This window comes from Sus scrofa, chromosome 18 (assembly GCF_000003025.6).
Source record: "Sus scrofa isolate TJ Tabasco breed Duroc chromosome 18, Sscrofa11.1, whole genome shotgun sequence".
NCBI classification, from domain to species: domain Eukaryota; kingdom Metazoa; phylum Chordata; class Mammalia; order Artiodactyla; family Suidae; genus Sus; species Sus scrofa.
The window spans coordinates 48,360,613-48,384,072 of NC_010460.4; the positions used below are offsets into that span (position 1 = coordinate 48,360,613).

At 40.1% G+C, this 23,460-nt stretch overlaps 1 protein-coding gene across 3 annotated transcripts in view; it reads right to left on the bottom strand.

Moving 5' to 3' along the window:
• STK31 (serine/threonine kinase 31) overlaps positions 1-21,746 on the bottom strand; it is a 69,629-nt gene extending 47,883 nt beyond the window's left edge. The window contains exons 1-6 of one of the 3 annotated variants that reach the window (XM_021078729.1): positions 21,190-21,745; positions 18,900-18,946; positions 18,759-18,811; positions 12,769-12,867; positions 5,080-5,154; positions 2,964-3,122 (exon numbers count right to left, since the gene is read on the bottom strand). In XM_021078729.1, coding sequence (XP_020934388.1) covers positions 2,964-3,122; positions 5,080-5,154; positions 12,769-12,867; positions 18,759-18,811; positions 18,900-18,946; positions 21,190-21,383 — 627 coding nt within the window. In that variant the 5' untranslated portion in view covers positions 21,384-21,745. Of the gene's footprint in view, positions 1-2,963; positions 3,123-5,079; positions 5,155-12,768; positions 12,868-18,758; positions 18,812-18,899; positions 18,947-21,189 lie in introns of all 3 variants that reach the window. The other 2 variants (XM_021078730.1, XM_021078731.1) reach the window with 2 other exon arrangements.

Below are 23,460 nucleotides of genomic sequence, written 5' to 3' on the forward strand. Positions count from 1 at the left end.
ATGATCTGGTTTGATTATTGTCATTCTTTCTCAAATTTCACTAATTTCCTTACCTAATTTTCACCATGTAGTACTGAGGAAACAAATCATTTCTCAGAATACGTAAGGCATAAATTTGAAATAAATATGAGTACTACTCAAATTTATTTGTTAAATTTTATACACCAATGACTAGATTTACTTAAAAGGTTAAATTTACTGGTTCATATCTTCCTTGGAATAGGGACCTGATGCAATTTATCTTATGCGCCATATCTCCCTTACAGGAAGAAGTTTATTTTAGATATATTTCCACTAGGTAAATATGAAAAACAATATAGTTTATGCAAATAAAGAAAACCAAATAGGTAATCATACCCGTAATAATTCAGGTAACAAGAGCATAAAGAACAAATAAGACACCAGAAAATACAAGCTGGCCACATTAAAAAAAAGAGAGAGAGAAAAAAAATTTTTCGGGGGTTCCTGTCATAGCTCAGTGGTTAACGAATCCGACTAGGAACCGTGAGGTTGCGGGCTTGATCCCTGTCCTTGCTCAGTGGGTTAAGGATCTGGCGTTGCTGTGAGCTGTGGTGTAAGTCGCAGACGTGGCTCGGATCCTGCGTTGCTGTGGCTCTGGTGTAGGCCGGCAGCTGCAGCTCCAATTTGACCCCTGGCCTGGGAACCTGCATATGCTGCAGGTGCGGCCCTAAAAGGACAAAAAGACAGTAACAATAAAAAAGAAAATTTTCAAGGTTCAAGAAAGTAAGTAATACTGATAGGGTGGAACTACTTCCTTTTTAACTATCTAGTAGTACAGCAGGTAGAAGTGACACCTAGGTAGGAGTTCTTAACTTTTTCCATGGGCTTCTTTATCAGTCTGGTGAGCCCTTCGGAATCCTTCTCAAAAAAATGTTTCTAAATGTACAGAACTAGAGAAAATTACTTTACTGTGACACATTTTAACCCCAGGTTAAGAACCGCTCTGCCCAGAAGGATGCATCTAAAAAGGGCAGGGGAGGAGTTCCCATCGTGGTGCAGTGGTTAACGAATCCGACTAGGAACCATGAGGTTGCGGGTTCGGTCCCTGCCCTTGCTCAGTGGGTTAAGGATCTGGCATTGCCGTGAGCTGTGGTGTAGGTCGCAGGTGCAGCTAGGATCCCACATTGCTGTGGCTCCGACATAGGCCAGCAGCTATAGCTCTGATTCGACCCCTAGCCTGGGAACCTCCATATGCTGCAGGATAGGCCCTGGAAAAGACAAAAGGGGGGGGGGGGGCAGAGGAGATGCAAACTACATAGGCTCAAGGCTCATCAACCATCACTACCCAAAAGAAAAGAGAAAAAAGTATTTTTTAATCCACAAGCCAAATGACAAAGAATTTTAAGTTGCCAAAAACACAAATTTAAATTTTTCTCAAATCACAAAATTTAAAAATACATACATATTGAGACTTAAATTCACCAAGAACACCAATATAGAAAGCAAAAATGATCCAGAAGGAATCATCAACAAATGAGATCAAACAGGCAAAGCTAACAAACTCAAAATATAATCCACTGAAATATATCAGATTAAGATCTCCAATCAATTAGGAGTTCCTGTTGTGGAGTAGTGGAAATGAATCTGACTAGTATCCATGAGGATGCAGGTTCAATCCCTGGCCTTGCTCAGTGGGTTAAGGATCTGGCACTGCCATGAGCTGTGGTGTAGGTCACAGTTGTGGCTCAGATCCCGAGTTGCTGTGGCTGTGGCATCAGCTGACAGCTGCAGCTCCACTTCGACCCTTACCTTGGGAATTTCCCTATGCTGGGGGTGCAACCCTAAAAAAGCAAAAAAAAAAAAAAAAAGAAAGAAAAAGGTAGGCTTCCTATAACACTACCCCTGAAATTATCAGATGTTTCCCAGAATTAAGTTGCTAAGCCCAAATTTAATGGAAATGAATTTAAACTGGACTCTAGATTAGCAACACATCACTGGGCAACTACTGCATCAAACAGTGTTAGTCTCTGCCAAAATGATAAAATCTGACTAATTTTCAACCCCACTAATTTCAAGTCTGTGATATTTATGGCCAGGGCTAGGTTAAAGATCACTTTTGCTTAATACCTAATACCTTCTCAAAAGCAAAAGACAACAAAATAGTTACAGTCATAATTTTCTTCATCATAAAAGAGACTATCCTTTCAAGCTTTCACATCAGAAGAAACTATCTACATTTATTATATAAGCATGTATATGTCTTTTCTGATCAAGAATGTTTACCCAGCAAAAATGAGCACAAATATATTACTATATAACTGATTTCCAATTATTCTATAATTTCATAATTTTCACTATTTATACAAGCTTTAATATTAAAGATAATTAATGGATTTTTTTTTGTCTTTTCTAGGGCTACACCCACGGCACATGGAGGTTCCCATTCTAGGGGTCCAATATGAGCTGTAACCGCCAGCCTACACCACAGCCACAGCAACACCAGATCCAAGCTGTGTCTGTGACCCACACCACAGCTCATGGCAACGCTGGATCCTTAACCCACTGAGCAAGACCAGGGATTGAACCTGCAACCTCATGGTTCCTAGTCAGATCCATTGACCACAGAGCCATGACGGGAACCCCAATTAATGGATTTTTTTTTTTTTTTGTCTTTTTGCCTTTTCTAGGGCTGCCCCCGCAGCATATGGAGATTCCCAGGCTAGGGGTCTAATTGGAGCTGTAGCCGCCGGCCTACACCAGAACCACAGCAACGCAGGATCCAAGCCACATCTGTAACCTACACCATAGCTCACGGCAATGCCGGATCCTTAACCCACTGAGCAAGGCCAGGGATCGAACCCACAACCTCATGGTTCCCAGTCAAATTCCTTAACCATTGAGCCACAATGGGAACTCCCAATTAACGGATTTTTAACCACACTAATATTTTAAGTATATAGTTTTACTTCCATTAACAAAAATATTTAAAATCTGTGACTTGCCTGATCAAACTGGGTAACCTCTTGGCCAGAAGGAATCTGTAATCCCCAAAGTCTGTATTTTTTGGCAACACTAGAAAATTGCAGATCCAAAGGAATCTCAACTATATCAGATCGATTTAAAATTTCAGTATTTCCATAGTCAATATATCTCACCAGACACTGGGGGAAAAAAAAATGAGAGAAATGCTAATACAGAACTTGGATTAAATATCTCCAAAGAAACCACCCAATTGCTACTCTGTTAATTACCTGTAAAATCATGATAGCATTTTACCTGAAATGGACAAAATGCATTCAAAAACAAGAGCTGCAGTAAAATCCTCAAAATAATAGAAAATCCATAGCCCTTCAGATCCTGGGGATTTCTATATTTGGCGCTGGTTTAACTAGTATCAAACAATACTATTTCCCATGTACCATTTCTCATTTTGACTTTAACAGTTGTATTTAAATAAACATAAATCTATGAAGTTTATGATCCTCTCCTATCTCGAATGTTAAAATCAATCAACATTCTTAAATTCAACTTGGAAACAATAAAATCTGAAATGAAAGCCAAAGCTACAAAATGTCCTTTGATAAAATTAAACCCACTCCTGATATTAGACCTTGGAAAAGAATTGAATTCACCCTTACCTCCAGCTCTACAGCTACATAAAAGGTGAAAAAGAAAAACGGTTCATCACAAGGTCAAAAGCCATTTTGCCCATTAATTTAAAAAGTAAAAGCAGGAGTTTCTGTCATAGCGCAGAGGAAACTAATCTGACTAGGATCCATGAGGACGCAGGTTCAATCCCTGGCCTCGCTCAGTGGGTTAAGGATCCAGCATTGCCTTTAGCTGTGATGTAGGTCGAAGATGTGGCTCAGATCCTGTGTTGCTGTGGCTGTGGTGTAGGCTGGTGGAAATAGCTCCAATTCAACCCCTAGCCTGGGAACCTCCATATGCCAGGGGTGCAGCCCTAAAAAGAAAAAAAAAATACAATAAAAGCAAAACCAAAAGCAAACACCCCAGTTATCAAACTGGGGAAAAGGCCTATTTCACTATGATAAACCATTATGTATGACAGTGATAAATCATGAGATTTTTTAAAAAGATATTTGGAGCATAATTCAAAGTGTTTCATCTTACCTCCTTATTATACCAAGAAAAATACTCACAAAATATATATATTATAAAACATTTTAAGTCCAGGAAAGCAGACACAGACAAAAACAATAAAGGAAATCTTAAGAGAAATGCTTTTACACAGACTGCAATGTGCAACTGCCACCAAACAGCTCCACAGAATCCTGTCTGCACATTTTCTTAAAAATCTCCCACAATTTCACAATGTTAATAACAAAGTAGCTAAATGCAAAGAAAATTCATCACATTTAACCAAGGCATGAGAGAGCGGCAAGCCAATCTCCTTTATTAAGAATGCACATACCAATTAAGTAAAGGATAAATATAACCAGAATCAATCAGATGTTCATAGAATAAACTCTTAAGTTACTCAGGAAGAACCAAACATAACTATTAAGAACTGAGGTGCAGGGAGTTCCCATCGTGGCACAGTGGTTAATAAATCCGACTAAGAATCATGAGGTCGCGGGTTCGATCCCTGGCCTTGCTCAGTGGATTAAGGATCCAGCGTTTCCGTGAGCTGTGGTGTAGGTTGCAGATGTGGCTCAGATCCTGCGTTGCTGTGGCTCTGGCGCAGACCAGCGGCTACAGCTCTGATTTGGCCCCTGGCCTGGGAACCTCCATACGCTGCGGGAGCGGCCCAAGAAAATGGCAAAAAGACAACAACAAAAAAAAACCAAAAACCTGAGGTGCAGAAAACCAACTGGTCACTAAAAATAATCCACAAATTATGTAATCTATTCTTGGATAATCTGGGGTGATTATATGACAACTTAAAAATCAGAAGAATATTCCCAAATCTGACCTGATTTTTTCAAGCAATTATTTGTTTTCTCTAGGGGGAAATAATTTATGCTTTAATCAATTTATAAGTTCATTCAACAATATTTTATTACTACTATGAATGGCAATGAAGGGTAAATAAGCATCAAATTTTGGAACCAGAATAAATATTTCTCAGAGCAAAAAAAATTGAACACTTGTTCCTGCCTTTTCATCATTGATGACTTTCAGTACTTTGCATCTGTACCAACATTTATCTTCAGAAAATAATCCACCATAAATCTACAAAGAAAAAAAAGAAAGTAAAATTATTTGGCATTTTAATGAATCCAAGTATGCTAAATAGATCAGAATAATGGTTACCACTTAGTAAGCACTTCCCATGTTAATGAGCATTTTATATGTAATAACTTATTTTCTTTTCACAACAACCCTATGAAGCAGGCACTTTGTTTTCACCATTATACAGCCAAAGTCATAAGCTAGAAAGCAGCAGAACTAGGAGTGAAACTTAAGCAACTGACCTCAGAGTCTAGTATATTATTCTGTCTCTCCAAGGGGAAGAAAAGTAAGAGAGAGAGAGAGAAGAGGAAAGACATAAAAACAAGGGGGAAAAAGTCACAAACATCAAAAACTTAAAAGCCATGCTGTTTTAATGTCTTAAGACATAATGGTACAATTAATTGTTCTTAAAACATAAACACGGGAGTTCCTATCGTGGCGCAGTGGTTAACAAATCCGACTAGGAACCATGAATTTGCGGGTTTGGTCCCTGCCCTTGCTCAGTGGGTTAACGATCTGGCGTTGCCGTGAGCTGTGGTGTAGGTTGCAGACGCGGCTCGGATCCTGCGTTGCTATGGCTCTGGCGTAGGCCAGTGGCTGCAGCTCCGATTCGACCCCTAGCCTGGGAACCTCCATATGCTGCAGGAGCGGCCCAAAAATAGCTAAAAAGACAAAAAAAAAAAAAAAAAAAAAAACATAAACACAGCAAGGACATGCCACTTAAGTCTACTTCTCAACCATAGTAGGATCTCTGTCTTACCAGTAGAGAAAGACTCAAACTTTTTACTTTATATAAAAGCACTTCAGTGTTACTATAAATATAATAAATAAATTACAGAATATCTTTACTACCAAACCTCTATTTATTTTAAATGTATATTTTAATCTAATTACTTTTAATGAAAGAACAAAGAGAAAAACTTATGTACTTTAAGTCGGTGTCTCAACCACAACTACCACATTTGAGAGAGGATAAATCTCTGGTGGGGGCATGGGGGCTGTCCTCCGTCCTATGCTTTGTAGGATATTTGGCAGCAACCCTCACTGACCCCCACCCCCGTCCCCTGGTCTCTACCTGCAAGATGCCAACAGCACTCCCTCCAGCTGGGACAACCAAAAATGTCTCCAAACATAATGTGATACTGACTGAGTAGCCAATATTCCAACTGAAATTAGAGAGGTGCATAGCTAACCAAGGAAATGAAATGAACCTGTGCAAATAAAACACCAAGCACTGTGGACAAAAATTTACAAACAGGTGCAAAAAAAAATCCTCTTTTGCAAACCAGAACTCGCTGTTCAGTATCAGTTTTGATGCAGATAAGAAGGAACATGATAGGGAGTTCCCATTGTGGCGCAGTGGTTAACGGATCCGACTAGGAACCGTGAGGTTGCGGGTTCGATCCCTGCCCTTGCTCAGTGGGTTAACAATCCAGCGTTGCCGTGAGCTGTGGTGTAGGTCGCAGGTGCAGCTAGGATCCCTTGTTGCTGTGGCTCTGGTGTAGGCCGGTGGCTACAGCTCCGATTCGACCCCTGGCCTGGGAACCTCCATATGCCGAGGGAGCAGCCCAAGAAATGGCAAAAAGACAAAAAAAAAAAAAAAAAAAAAAAAGAAGGAACATGATAGCTTAAAGATTTCAGTGATGGGGAGGGTGTTGATAAACATAAAGGCTGCTTCCAGGACTACAGGATTAAAAATACTAAAGCTTAAGACAGAAGGGAAATCATCAGCCTTGTTGAATTAGTACTCTAATTTTAATACTGTTCATCACGACATGAAACAAAGATGGCTTCTTTTTTTAGGCTTTTATCTTGAGAACACAAGTGTCTGGACTATGGGTATGTCTTGTGCTTCAGGTATCGGCATATCACCAAGCATCTATACTCCTCGGGTGTGACAGCTTAGGAGTGAATATGATTTGAATTTAATGCATGTTTAAAGGATGTCTAAAATTCAGAACCATGGAGCTGCTGGTGTGGCGCAGTGGAAAAGAATCCAACAAGAAACCATGATGAGGTTGCGGGTTCGATCCCTGGCCTCGCTCAGTGGGTTAAGGATGCAGCGTTGCCGTGAGCTGTGGTGTAGGCTGGCAGCTATAGCTCCAATTTGACCCCTAGCCTGGGAACCTCCATATGCCATGGGTGCGGCCCTAGAAAAGACAGAAAGAAAAAAAAAAAAAATAAAGACTTTTTTCTTATTTTGCCTCCAGGCTCCACGTGAATGTAAAATGCGACGAGTACTGGAGTTCTGGCATGTCGGATATAGGTCTGAATCCTGAACTCAATGATTACCATGTATGTGGCACTGGGGAAGTTATTTATTCCATTGTATTTTCCATACTGACACAAATAATAATACCTGTATTATAAGTATTATAACAATTAAAACTACTAATACTTATAAAAAGCCTCTGATTTCACATGTTATTTTACTTAAACTTTCATTAGATCTAACAATGTATATACATAATATGCCCTGAATAAAATTAATGAGTCATAACATTAAAAAAGTCTCCAAACACTGACAAATGTTTCCTGGGGGTTGAAGTAGGGGATACAAAGTCCCTCCAGGCTGATAACCACTTTATATTATACATTCTCCATGGGGAAATATTATCTTTAAAGGAGGGAAAGCTGGTTCTCGGAGGGTGGAAGAGAACTTTGTAGAATAGATATTACAATGCTTTGCAGCCCTCCCAAGTTCAACCCTATCTGATGACATAAAGACATAATACCATTATATCTGTGGTGTTAAAATGTCTTGTGGAGAAGAGACCCACTATGGGAAAAAATGCCTGAGAAGGGCATAATGAAAAAAGTTTGAGAAGCACAGTTTTAAGTGACGGAATATAAAATTGATTTTAAGTATATCAATCTGAACCACAACAAATTCATAGATTTGAAAGCAAAAGGAATACACAAGGTGAAATGCAAAATTCTGGACTTCCCAGAGCAACAAAGTACAAAGCAACTGAGACACACAAACAGCTAGCTAACGAAGCAAATGCTACAATGCACAGAGTGTTCAATTAGCCCTTGACTCTGTTTCCTTCCGCTAACACTCAACAACCGCAGGGCAAGAGAGAGCACAAATGGCATGGTATCCTCTCCCAAACATCCCACTCCGTTTTCAGCAAGCAAACAGGTTTAGTAGCAAAAAAGAGCTGGTAATCAATAGTCCTAGCCAATTTCAAACTTTGCAAACAGTCACATTATCTTTGGTTAAGATTTGTAATAATATACCAATATAATTAACAATTCACCATAAGGCAGGTGGCAGAGACGGCGTATCACTGTAATCCACTCTAGGCAGGGGTGGGGATACGTACCCAGGAACAGAGCCAGGAGCCAGCCAAACGGAGGAATCTAAAGTTCTTGACTCTGTTAGTGCGAATAATCACAACCACCAATCACAAATACACATCTATTTCAAAGAGAGTTACAGTGAAAGAACAATCAGAACTACATATTCACTCCCATCGTGCTCGGTCCCAATCTTCTCTCATGAGTCCAAAATTCACGCCCCATATCCTGACTACATCTAAGGAAGAGAGAACTACTCAAGCACCAAAAAAATTTACTGGAGTTCCCGTCCTGGCACAGCAGAAACGAATCCAACTAGGAACCATAAGGTTGCAGGTTTGATCCCTGGTCTCACTCAGCGGGTTAAGGACCCAGCGTTGCTGTGAGCTGTGGTGTAGGTCGCAGATGTGGCTCGGATCAGGCGTTGCTGTGGCTCTGGTGTAGGCTGGCAGCAATAGCTCTGATTCGACCCCTAGCCTGGGAGCCTCCATATGCCACGGGTGTGACCCTAAAAAAAAAAAAAAAAAAATGTACAATGTATAATCCATTCATGGATAATTGGAAGTGGCTAAGTAATCATTTACAATGAGAAAGCCATTATTAAAACTAGTTTGATTTTTTTTGTAAAGCAAGTAATCTATTTTGCACCCAACAAAGGAAAACCAGGTATGTCTTAATTTATTCAAAAAATTATTAAACATAGAGACTACAACAATGTTTTTTAAAAAACTGAAATCTTTACATGTTTTTATATATGCCATTGGGGTTTTAATTATTTTTAAAAAAAAACTAAATAAAGGCACATTATTAAAAGAAAATCAAATTAATATCAAAAGAGGTTAAAAAGTAAGCCTCTCTCCCCCAAACTCTTCAACATCGACCTCCTGAAAATAATTTTACATTTACACTAATTTCACATGTACACTATGATATGTTTATGCTTTTTAATTTAAACAAATGGGCTCATTTTATGTTTTGCTTTTTAGGGCTGCACCCACAGCACATGGAAGTTCCCAGGGTACAGGTCAAATCAGAGCTGCAGCTCTCAGCCTGCACCACAGCCACAGCAACACTGGATTTGAGCCGCATCTGCAACCTACACCGCAGCTCACAGCAACTCGAGGCCAGGGACGGAACCACATCCTCATGGATACCAGCTGGATTCGTTTCTGCTGCGCCACAGGGAGAACTCCGTGGGCTCATTTTAAATACACGATTTTACACCTAATTCCGTATCAAAATATAGAGTCCTATCTCCCTCATCAAAATAAGTAGGGCTTGGAGCTGGTGAAGCAAGCTAGGCGCCCAGGGCACAAAATTTAAAGAGGTGTTCACTCTGAGGTACCAATGCTGTACTTGCATAAGTGCCTCCTTCAATTCTGCATTTACCTTACCCTAGTTATCAGCCCCCATAAATATTCCAAAATAAGGCTCTACCATAATTCATCAATTATTCCAGTATGGGGTAACAGTTAAGAAGGTACACTCTGAGTTTAAATATTTTTTAACTAGCTGGTGACTTTCATAAAGTTATCCTAGCTGTGCCTCAATTTTTTAAAAAGGTATAAAATAATAACATCTGCCCCACAGGGTTGCTGTGAAGATTAAATGAGTTAGTACAAATGGGTAGGATTAAATGAGTTAGTAGCAAAGTGCTCAGAACACTGTCTCACAGAGAGTAAGATTCAAATGTTACTATTACTACTGCTACTACTGTAATATATAAAGAGTTTTTAGTTCATCTCTACTTCTGCCTATTATAAATAATACTACAATTAGTATCTTTATACAACCATCTTTGTGTACTTCGTGTACTTAAATGTCCAAAGGGCAAATTCTTTGCAGAGATATTGATGCATCCAGAGATACTGATGCATCCAAGACTACAGGCGTTTACTGTTTTGAAAAAGATGGTTATGGAGTATCCGTTATGGTGCAGCAGAAACAAATCCGACTAGTATCCGTGAGGATGAGAGTTCGATCCCTGGCCTCACTCAGTGGGTAGGGATCTGGCACTGCCTTGAGCTGTGGTGTAGGCTGCAGATGCAGCTCGGATCTGGAATTGCTGTGGCTGTGGTGTAGGCAGGAGGCCGAAGTTCCGATTCGACCCCTAACCTGGGAACTTCCATATGCCATGGATATGGCCCTAAAGAGCCAAACAAGAAAAAGATGGTGGCTACCAGCCACATAGAGCCATTTGATTTAAAGCAAAGATTCAATACAATTCAACAAAGAAAGGATCATCATTTCAATAAATGCTGCTGGCACAACTGGATACCCAGATGGAAAAAACTTTATATCTGACCTCTATTTCACATCATAACCAAAAATTTACTGGAGGTAAACCACAGCCCTAAATGCAAAAAGCCTCTAGGGTAAAAAAACTGGAGAATATAGTCATGACCCTGAGGTCTTCACGTAGCCCAAGGAAGCAGAAAACACAAAACAAAAACAAAAAAAATGAATACATGTCAAACATTACCAAGTGAACAGGAAAGCCCCAGAAGAGAAGACACTGGCAAAAAACTCACACCCAGAATATATAAAAAACACGTGCAGTTGTCCCTCAGCATCCACAGGGGACTGGTTCCAGGGCTTCCCCTCAGATACTAAAATCTAAGGATGTTCAAGTCCCTACTACAAAATGACACAATATCTGCATATAACTAATGCATATCCTCCCATAAACTTTAAATCACCTCTAGATGACTTACAATACTTAATACAACGTAAATGCTACGTAAATAGCTGCCAGCACAGGCAAATTCAAGTTTTGCTTTTTGGAACTTTCCGAAATTTTTTTGATCTGCAATTGGATAAATCCACGATGGCGGAGCCCATGGACATGGAGGGCCAATTGTACAGAACCTCCTACATGAAGCAAGGCAAACAACCTTGAAAATCAGAAAAAGATCTGAATAGGTTACTCCACTAAAGAAGAGATCCAAATGGCTAACAAAACTTGAAAAGCATGCTTAATCTCAGTACTTACCAGGAAAATAAAACTAAAATCACAATAACATTAGGCACTCCCCAGAATGTCTAAAATTAATAAGACTGACAATGCAGAAGGTTGGTGAGGATATGGAAGAACTCATACTTTATGGGTAAGGATGCAAACTGGTTCAATACTTTTACCAAACTGATTGGCCAGTACCTACTAAAATGAAACTGCCTACCCTATGCCTTGGCAATTTTACTCCTAGGCATTTATGCAAAGAAGTAAGTTAAAACATCCAGCAGAAAGCTTGTATAAGGATTTCATAGCAATTTCAATCACAGTAGCCAAAAACTACAAATAATCATAATGCCCATTAAAGGAGAACAGATAAATTTTGGTATATTTATACAATGAAATACTGCATAACTTGAAAAAGAACAAACTATTGACACATAATAATATGAATAAATCTCAGAAATTATGCTGAACAAAAGAAGCCAGACATATACACAAGAGAACATATTGTATAATTTAAGAACAGACAAATAAACCTATGGTAATAGAAGTCAGAATAATGATTACCTCTGTTAGGGGAACTACTGTTCAAGATTTGGCTGAGAGGAGCCTGAGGGAATTTTCTGGGATGATAACTGTATCTTGATCTGGGTGGTGATTACATAGATGCATACATATGTAAAAATTCATCAAGCTGTATACTCAAGAGACATATGCTTCAATGTCAGTTAAAAGGCAATTTTTAAAAAAAAAATATATATATATAGGAGTTCCCGTCGTGGTGCAATGGAAATGAATCCAACTGGAAACCATGAGGTTGCAGGTTCAATCCCTGGCCTCGCTCAGTGGGTGAAGGATCCAGCATTGCCGTGAGCTGTGGTGTAGGTTGCAGACGCAGCTCAGATCTGGTGTTGCTGTGGTGTAGGCTGGCAGCTGTAGTTCCAATTAGACCCCTAGCCTGGGAACTTCCATTTGCTGCAGATGCAGCCCTAAAAAGCAAAAGAATACACATACACACACACATAAATATACATACATATATACATATATATATATATTCCAACTGCTCTCCATAAACATACCTCTTACACATTTTTTGTGTAATCAGTGTCAAAGGCAAGGATTCTCTTTTGTTCACCACTGTACACTCAATGCTTAACGCAGTGCCTAGTACACAGCAGACAGTTCATAAGTATTTTTGAAAGAATAAATTTATTATGACTGTAGTTAATACAAATTCTGAAAACTTGCCTCTTTATTTCAAATATACCAAACATTCCAAAAAACTATAAAATCTAAGACAGGGGAAAGCTAATAGGAAAAGTGGAATAATTATATTTGAGAATATGGCTCACCTTCTTTGGATCAAGATTCCCAAAAACTGAATTGGCATGGGGACAAATTTCAGACAGTGAAGAACCAATCTTCATAATATCCTTATTTCTACTGATACTCTAGAAGGAATAACAGAAATAGTGTACAATTCAATAAAATACTATTTGACAGTGTTATGCAAACGAGGGTTCTACCAAACCTAATACTTAAAAGATTGTGGAGCATTAGAAATTAAATCAGGAGTTCCTGTCGTGGCGCAGTGGTTAACAAATCCGACTAGGAACCATGAGGTTGCAGGCTCGGTCCCTGCCCTTGCTCAGTGGGTTAACGATCCGGCGTTGCCCGTGAGCTGTGGTATAGGTTGCAGACATGGCTTGGATCCCGTGTTGCTGTGGCTCTGGCGTAGGCCGGTGGCTGCAGCTCCAATTCGACCCCTAGCCTGGGAACCTTCATGTGCCGCGGGAGCAGCCCAAGAAATAGCAAAAAGACAAAAAAAAAAAAAAAAAAAAGAAAGAAATTATATCAATTCTTATTGTCATTATTTTTTCATAATTCAAATGAGTTCTTTTTAAGAAACAGAACTAGGCTATAAAAATTTTTACTTCCCAATGAGTTCAAATTACTTGGAATTCAAACTAAAATACCAAATATTATTAATATCATATGGAGAAGTAACTTTAAACGACTGTCCCTGAATTTTTAGATCAAACTCTAATTGCTCAAAATAGATACATTTTGATCAAATGACAAGGGTCTTCTTACATATTTGTTGTTGTGTAAAGGAAACAGATGTTAAAACAACTTCAAAATGTATAGGTTCCTCTGTACACAAATACTATACTCTAGCTAAATTAATTTCCCACAAGGGCATGAGTTAATAATTTGAAATTCAAGTATACACTAGGATTGAATAAGTAAATATACTGTAGATAACTAAAGTAGGGAGAATTTACACATAAGGAGGGCTAGAAAGAACATGCAGTGTTAGATTACGATTAGAAGGTATCAGTATGAACGCATGTGTGTGTGCATGTGTGTATCTACATACAGGTTTTTGTATGAATACATGTATATGAGAGAGAATCATAGACATGTTTATGTGTGCGTTATACACGATATACAAATATATACATTTGTATGTCATCTCCCAGCTCTGTCCATTGAGAGGTCCCAGAAGCGACGACACTCAAGCAGCAATAGGCACACCTAGTGCCGAGACCTTGATTTCTAGACCATTCTCCAATAAAAGGAACAAGAGTTCTTCAGAGTGATTGATTTCAGGGCTAGGACAGGGAAATGGAAGGTAATCCTGGAACATCTGGTGCTGCCAGGAAGTAAAGAAATACGTTTTTTAAAAAATGGATATGTATTCAAAGGAAACAGCAGCCAATGTGAACAATCTCCTAATGGCCAAAGCTGGGACAACTTAAACAACAAAATAAATAATACTGGCTTATAACCCACAGAGTACATATCCAATGGTTTTTATTATTAACATAAATAATTGCATAAATAAATGCTGGAGACAAGGATAGCTCTTCCCTAGAGAGGAATTCCAATTAACAAATGTAGAAAGCAGGAGTTCCCTTTGTGGCTCAGTGGTAAGAACCCTGACTAGTATCCACAAGTATGTGGGTTCAATCCCTGGCCCAGCTCAGTGGGTTAGGTACCCAGTGTTGCCATGAGCTGGGGTGTAGCTCACAGACGCTGCTCAGATCCTTCATTGCTGTAGCTGTGGCACAGGCTGGCAGCTGCAGCTCCAATCCAACCCCAAGTCTGGGAACTTCCATATGCTGTGGGTATGGCCCTAAAATGTGAAGAAAAAAAAAAGGGTTCAATACATTCTACAACTGAGCACCACTTTCTATAGCTGAACAGGCAAATAAATTACACTAAGAGTATCCAGCAGTATTTTTCAGAGAAAAAGTGACTAAAATGGGTTTAAACTGATTAACACTATTAAATCACATATAATATCTGATACCACATGATTCAATATACAGATACACAATACAATTATACAAAATGTGTTAACATCAAAGAATACAATCAAAATCAAGATAGCAGGAGTTTCCATTGTGGCTCATCAGATTAAGAACCCGTAGTAGTCTCCGTGAGGATGTAAGTTCAATCCCTGGCCTTGTTCAGTGGGTTAAGGATCCCACATTGCCACAAGCTGCATGGGAGGTCATAGATGAAGCTTGGACCTGGTGTTGCTGCAGCTGTGGCGCAGGCAGGCAGCTGCAGCTCTGATTCAGCCCTTGGCCTGGGAACTTCCATTTACTGCAGGTGCAGCCATAAAAAGAAAAATTTTTTTAAAACATAGCAAACAAAACCCACATAACTTTTTACAGGAAAATACTTTTGAACTGTGCATGCAACCACCCATTTTTTTTAAAGAACCCATGCTTTTAAAGAAAATCTACTGGAGTTCCCATCATGGCACAGTGGAAATGAATCCGACCAGGAACCATGAGGTTGTGGGTTCGATCCCTGGCCTTACTCAGTGGGTTAAGGATCTGGAATTACCATAAGCTGTGATGTAGGCTGCAGATGCAGCTCGGATCTGGCATTGCCGCAGCTCTGGCGTAGGCCGGCGGCTACAGCTCCAATTCAACCCCTAGCCTGGGAACCTCCATATGCCACGGGTGTGGCCCTCAAGAGACAAAAAAGACAAAAAATTAAAATTTTTTTAATTAAAATTAAAGAAAATCTACTGGAAGCAAGGTTATCAACCTCCAGAAAAATCACATATACTAAGAATATCCCCACAAAGTATACAATATGCACACCTGAAAAACACAAAATTAAAACAATTATAAGCAACAGGTGAATTTCATATTTACAAGAAATTGTTGTATAAAGACTTGCCTTTTGATGTGAAAAGTACATGAACCCAGAAGTTCCCATTGTGACTCAATGGTTAACCAACCTGACTAGCGTCTATAAGGATGTGGGTTTGATCCTGGCCTCACTCAGTGGGTTAAGGATCTTGCGTTGCCATGAGCTGTGGTATAGGTTACAGACACAGCTCGGATCCTGCATTGCTATGGCTGTGGTGTAGGCCAGCAGCTACAGCTCTGATTCGACCCCTAGCCTGGGAACCTCCATATGCCGTGGGTGCAGCCCTAAAAAGACAAAAAGACCAAAAAGAAAAAAAGGAAAAAAGAAAAGCAAAGAAAGTACATGAACTGTCCTTCTGTCAGGACCCCACTTTACAAAAATACTGTGTTACTGAAACTTAACAGAGCAAGACAGAGTATCTTAACAATGTCATCTTACTAAAGTTTTTTTTTAATTTTCACTACTTTATCAAAACATCAAAAACTTTATCAAACATCAAAATATGTCCCTTGGGTGTATAGGATTCATTTCTTAAATTCTTTCCTAGAAAAATATACAAAGAAGAAGCATATTTATTCCCAACCACACTCCTGGAAAGATACTTTCTGAGGTTGAGAAGGGTCTTCTCTCTCTCCTCACTGGCTGTTTCTGACCTTAGCATGTGTTAAGATGTGAGATTTCAGATTAGTCAACTGAGCAACCCTCTTACTACAGCAGTTGAATGGGGCACATCGGGCCTGTCTCTGGGATGGATTTGCACATGTGTGCACAAACAATCTGATTCTTGAAAAAAATTATCCCATGCATATGGACGCCTTAGTAGTTTTAAATCTTTCCAATCAAGACATGTTTTCCCACTTTTGAGATGCATTTAAATTTCAACTTCAGGGTTGAAACCAGAGTTTGGTCTATTATGGGCTCTGCTACCTGTTTTGGTAAATAAAATTTTAACGGATCACAGCCATACCTACTTGCTTAGGTACTGTCTATGGCTGCCTTTGCATGACTGTGGCAGCTTTTGCAGAGGTGAACAGTTGTAACAGAGACTATACAGCACAAACCTTAAAATATTTACTCTTTAATATTTTACAGAAAAAGTTTGCTGACTCCTGGTTTAAATCACGGCCCCAACACTGTAAGTCAACTATATTCCAATACAATTTTTAAAAAGGCTATCTATTACCTGAAACTAACACACTATAGTTAACATTGTAAGTCAATTGTACGCCAATAAATTTTTTTAAAAAAATCAGTGGTCCAAATTCAAGCAACAGCTTGACATAAAAGTCAGTAAAAATCAAAGTCTAGAGTCGCACTGACCAATAGCCAACACTTACTTGAAATGTGACTAGTCTGATTTAAGTTGTGCTGTTAAGTATAAAATATACACCAGATTTTGAAAACTTCATATGAAAAAAAGGAAAATGAAATGTAAACATATCTGTGTTGATTATATTTTGAAATGATATCCTGGATCTGCCGAGTTAAATAAAATGTATTTAGTAAAATTGATTTTGCCTGTTTCTTTTTACTTTTTTACATGTCTACTAAATTTTAAATTACTGATATGGCTCCTATTATATTTCTACCAGACAATACTGCTCTAGAAAATCTTACTTAAGCTAATAAATGTCATTCCTATATAATGAGCTTAAAAATAACATTTATCATCTAACTTGAGACACTATTGAGAGGAACACAGATGCTATTAATGCAAGACAATGGGCATAGACCACAACATGTGGGCATCCTTTAGAAAACATGTGCATAAGCAGAAACCCAAACTTGCTAAAAGTTTTCTATGAATATCACTTTTCTATGAATGTTTTCTAGATATACTGCAGAACCTGAGTTGATCATATTTTCTCTACAACTTTTCTTCTCACAAATCCTATCTTCCACGTTGCTAATTCATTGCATCTCCACAAAACGAAGTCCTCATGCTGAAGAAGTATAGAGAAACGCTGTTCCCTTCATTCCGTATCACGTATGGTTCACAAAATTAAAAGCCAGTGAGTAATGCTGCACACTAGAGGGATTAACCTTCTTAAACTCAGGGACATAAGCACTTTGATGCTTTACTTGTATTTAAAACTGAATAAACTTAGCTGACTTGAAGGCTGCCAATATAAAATTATAAATGTTCCATTAGTATTTCCAATTTTATGATGAGAAAGATGCTGTACCTCAAATTAGAAAACCTGGAGAACAGACTTGCAGCTGCCAAAGAGGAGGGGAAGGGAATGGGATGGACTGAGAGTTTGGGGTTAAGAGATGCAATGAGATCCTGCTGTACAGGACAGGGAACTATATCCAGTCACTGTGATGGAACATAATGGAAAATAATGTGAGAAAAAGAATACACACACACGCACATACATATATATATATATATGACCATACAGCAGAAATTGACAGAACACTGTAAATCAACTATAATGGAAAAAATTAAAATCTAAAATTAAGCCAGTAGAAAAAAAATAACTGAAATTTAAAAACTTTATACAGTTTAAGAAACAATCTTATCAGAGACCTCTAGATGGGGATATAACTTCACAAATACAAAAGCTTCTTGGCATTCCCACTGTGGCACAGTGGAAACGAATCTGACTAGGAACCATGAGGTTGCGGGTTTGATCCCTGGCCTCACTCGGTGGGTTAAGGATCCAGAGTCACTGTGACCTGTGGTATAGGTCACAGATGTGGCTCGGGTCCTGAGTGGCTGTGGCTGTGGCTGTGGCTGACAGCTGTAGCTCTCATTCGACCCCTAGCCTGGGAACCTCCATATGCAGTAAGTGTGGCCCTAAAAAGAAAAAAAAAACAAAAAAAGTTTCTCAAAATGTCCAGTGACGTATGCAGCCTGGATTGTGGGTGTCAAATTGAGTGTAATTCTGAAACCACAATTACAATTTCGCTGTTTTATTTTTTATTTTAATGCAGTGTGCTCTGAGCACATGACTTGTCATTCAGGTATTAAGATCCAGTTGCAACCATTTGTCTTCTAATAATGCCCTGTGTTAAACAATGTTCAATAAAATTAAACACTTAAGAATGACAATTTTATATATGTATACATACACATGTTACAGGGTGTTTATTTTTGTTTTTGTGGGGGCCGACCTGCATTAGTGAAGGAAGGGATGGGAGACAAAATGTAACATTTTACCTGTGCCCAAAATGTTACTGCATCTTCCACATGACTTCCAACCACATCTTCAACTACAACCAAATCACAATGAAAAGAAAATTAGAAATGCATCAAGATCATCTAGCTCTTATAACCAAAAGTAAATTTTTGTGTCAGTACCTTTATTGTAATGTGTATCTTCATCCATTTGGACAATTCCTGAAAAACTAAAACAATTCAAAACTTTGAATCAGATTCTATTAATCTGTCTGTTTAACAATAAATAAAGACTAAATCATATAATGTTCAAATTCCTCCAAAAGTAGGAATTGACAAAAGTATGTTTTGTCCTAAAGTTATCAAAACTCAAACTCTATATTAAAAAATGACCTCAAAAATATTTTCAATAATTGAGTATACTGTATTCTGCAATTTCATCACATGCAATCTCTATTTCTGAAATGACCTTTAGCCAAAATTTATAAATTTTCATTGAAGTATGTAATTCATGCACCTTTTGATCAGTTAAATACTTCAGAATGTGCATATTATTCTAAAGCAATTGATGCACTCCCAAGAGTAGGACTTCTACAATTAAAACAAAAAAAAATTACAAAGATATATAAAACAAATGTCTCAGACTGGTATTTAATTTTTAAATAAAAATATCAGTTTTATTTGAAAAGCATAGCACTTTATGCTTTTGAAGACACCTGCCTTTCAAAAACTGCAAAATGAATCAAATTTTACCCATAACTTCAACAATAATTTTCATTATATGATATGCTTTCCCAACTGCAAAATATTTCAAAAGAAATGTCTACTAGTTTATAATTTTATCCTTCAACAGGTACCTGCTGTATAGCAGAGAGAACTTTACTCAGTATTCCATAACCTATATGGGAAAAGAATCTGAAAAAGAATGGATATGTGTATATGTACAACTAAATCATTTTGCTGTTCAGCAGAAATTAACAACATTGTAAATCAACTACACTTCAATTTTTTAAAATGAAAAAGACAATCATTAATCAACCTGCTATAAACCTCAAAAAATAGGATAACCTGCCCTGGTTCAATGGTTAAGGAACCCGACCAGTATCCATGAGGACACAGGCTCCACCCCTGGCCTTGCTCAGTGGAGCAAGGATCTGGCGTTGCCCTGAGCTGTGGTGTAGGTCGCACATGTGGCTTGGATCCTGCGTGGCTGTGGCGCAGGCCGGTGGCTGCAGCTCTGATTCGACCCCTAACCTGAGAACCTCCGTATGCCACAAGTGCGGCCCTGAAAACACAAAAGACCAAAAAATATATACATACATTATCCTTAATTCACATTGATACCGCACTTTATTGGCATAAATGTTAATTCTTTAAAGGAAACTGAAAATAACAGATTTTTTTTTTTTGCTATTTCTTGGGCCGCTCCCGCGGCATATGGAGGTTCCCAGGCTAAGGATCGAATTGAAGCTGTAGCCACCCGCCAACACCAGAGCCACAGCAACGCGGGATCCGTACCGCATCTGCGACCTACACCACAGCTCATGGCAACGCCGGATCCTTAACCCACTAAGCAAGGGCAGGGATCGAACCCGCAACCTCATGGTTCCTAGTCGGATTCGTTAACCACTGCGCCACGACGGGAACTCCCAGATTATTTTTAAAAGAGCTTTAATAGTTAAAACTGAGAACATCACTACAGCAAAGTTCCACATGCTCTCCTAACTGTACAAAGAGAAGTTAACTCTATGTCACAGGCGGGGGAGGGGGGAAGAAAGGTCCTATTTTTAAAATTCTGACTTCTGTTCAAAACTAGGATTTTTTCCTCGAGTGCAGACCAAAAGGAATTTTTTAATTGAGTAAAAAGTTGCAAAACCAAGTTAGAATCCTTAAGACTGTATTTCCCTGGAAGACACTGGCTTAAAGTTAATACAAATGAAAATGTTTACTGCGGAGATGGCACCAAACGGTCTAAAAAGCCATTGCAGAACAGCTTTTAAATCTCACTGCTAACGAGGTCAAACAGATTTCCCGCACTGGTTACGAAGGAGCGGATGCCGCACCCACTCTCCGCACACCTGGATGACCAAGCAAACGGCATTTCCCAAGCTCCGATTTATACCGACACTCGGAATCAGCGATCCGGGTTGTTTCTCGACGCCTATTTCCGAAGGGATTTCCCTCGAGGTTCAAGCGGCCCAGCCTTTGCGGGAGGACGGCCGCCTCCCCGCCCCAGGCCGGCGCGGCCCGCCTTCCTCCAGAACATTCGGGCGCACGTCTGGGCAGGCGGGTCGCCTCCCGGCCCCACCTCGGCCCTCCGGGAGCCCGGCACCCGCCGCAGCGGGCGGGCGGCCCCGAGGCGAAGGCCGGGCGGCGGGCCTCGCCATCCTCGGAGACCTGAAAAGCAACCGGGGCTGGAAACCCGGTCCTGGAAGCAGCCGCCCCCGAACCCACCGAAAGGGCTGCTACTGACCTCACGCTTTCCGCCACGGAAGTTCTAGAAAAGTGCTCCCGGCCCCACATGCTGGGCCTCCGCCCTCCGCCCGCGCCACCGCGGCTCGCCCTCAACTCGCCCTCAGCCCGCTGTCGCGCACGTGCGGAGACTTGCCTCGCGCGCCTCGGCCACTCGCGCTCCACACTGCGCTTGCGCGGTCGCCGCTGCGCCATTGCCCTGGCTTGGCGGGAGCCGCTTCCTTGCTCACGTGACCCCCAAGGCCTGGGGCCCAGGCGGGGGCGTGCGGGGGTGGGGCCGCGCCAGCCGAGAGCAGCGCACTGAGGCTGCGCACGCACGCTCGCAAGGATTACGGATGCGTACTCCAGGCACCTGCGGGCTCAGGGCTGCTGCTTTTAAGGAGGCGTCAAGTAACGATGTAAGGTAGTGTCGTGGCTCTTGTGGCTCTTCCTAATTTGTCCTTGGTGATTTAAACTTTAGAACAGCTAAGTTAGGAAAATGTCAGCATTCTTTTGTTCTTTTTTTTTTTGGTTTTTAGGGCCGCACGTGTGGTATATGGAGGTTCGCTCCCAGGCTAGCGGTCAAATCAGAGCTGCGGCTGCTGGCCGACACCATGGCCCCTGCAAGGCAGAATCCGAGCTGAATCTGCGACCTACACCTCAGCTGGGGGCTACACTACATCCTTAACCCACTGAGTGAGGCCAGGAATCAAACCCGCATCCTTATGCAGCGTCCATAGAATCTAGAGTGACGTCATCACTCATTCCTAACATTGGTGAAATGTGTGCTCTTTTCTGATGATCAGTCTAGTTAGAGGTTTATCAACTTTGTCTTCTAAAAAAACAACAGCATGGGGGTTTATTCGTTTTCTCTGTTGCTTTTCTGTTTTCTATTTCTGCTGTAATCTTTATCATTTACTTTTTCGTATTTATTTTATTTTTTCTTGGCTCTTCTTTCTCTTATTCTTTAGAGTGAAAGCCAGTATCACTGATTTGAGATTGTTCTTTTCAGGTATAGACATTTGGTGCTATAAATTTCCCTTTAGTACCACTTTAGATGAATCCCACACATATTGCTGTTTTCACCCTCATTTGATATCCTAAACCCACTGAGAGAGACCAGGGATCAAACCCACACTTTCATGGATCCTAGTCAGGTTCATTGACCGCTAAGCCAGGAAGGGAATTCCTGTTATTTATTTCTAATTTGTGATCAGAGGGTATAATTTATGATCTAAATCATCTTAAAGGTATTAAGAGTTGTTTTATGGCCTAGAATATAGTCAGTCTTAGTCAATGTTCCACGTGCACTTTAAAAAACATGTGCATTTCCCCTTATCCATGGTTTCACTTTCCAAAGTTTCAATTACTCATGGTCAACCAGGGTTCAAACATATTAAAAGAAAAATTCCAAAAGTAAACCATTTTAAGTTTTAAATCATGCACTCTTCTGATGAAAAGTGCCTGCACTGCCCCACTCCACCTTGCCCAGGATTCCCAGTCATCGACACTGCAGGCTCCTAACATCCAAACATTGGCATCATCATGGCCTGATGATCCAGGATGACCAACAGAAGATGATCTTCCTTCTGACATATCTTGAGAAAGTCAGTAGTAGCCCACCACTACATCACAGTGCCTGTGCCTTTCACTTAACTTCATCTCATAGCCACTGTATCATCTCCAGAAGGGTGAGTACAGTACATTACTGTGAGACTACATTCACATAATGTTTATTGCAGTATGTTATGATTATTCCATTTTTAGTTGTTATTGTTAATTTCTTACTGTACCTAATTTATAAATTAAACTTTTTTTTTTTTGTCTTTTGTTTTTTTGTTGTTGTTGTTGTTGTTGTTGTTGTTGCTATTTCTTGGGCCGCTCCGGCGGCATGTGGAGGTTCCCAGGCTAGGGGTTGAATCGGAGCTGTAGCCACCGGCCTACGCCAGGGCCACAGCAACGCGGGATCCGAGCCGCGTCTGCAACCTACACCACAGCTCACAGCAACGCCGGATCGTTAACCCACTGAGCAAGGGCAGGGACCGAACCCGCAACCTCATGGTTCCTAGTCGGATTCGTTAACCACTGCGCCACGACGGGAACTCCCTAAATTAAACTTTATAATAGGCAGTTAGGTATGTATGTATAGAAAAACAAAGTATTTACAGGGTTTGGCACCATCTAGAGTTTCACGCATCCACCAGGGATCCTGGAACATATCCACCATGGGTAAGGGGGAACTACTGTATTCTGCTGTTACTGTGTTGATTGTTCTATAAATGTCATTTAGGCC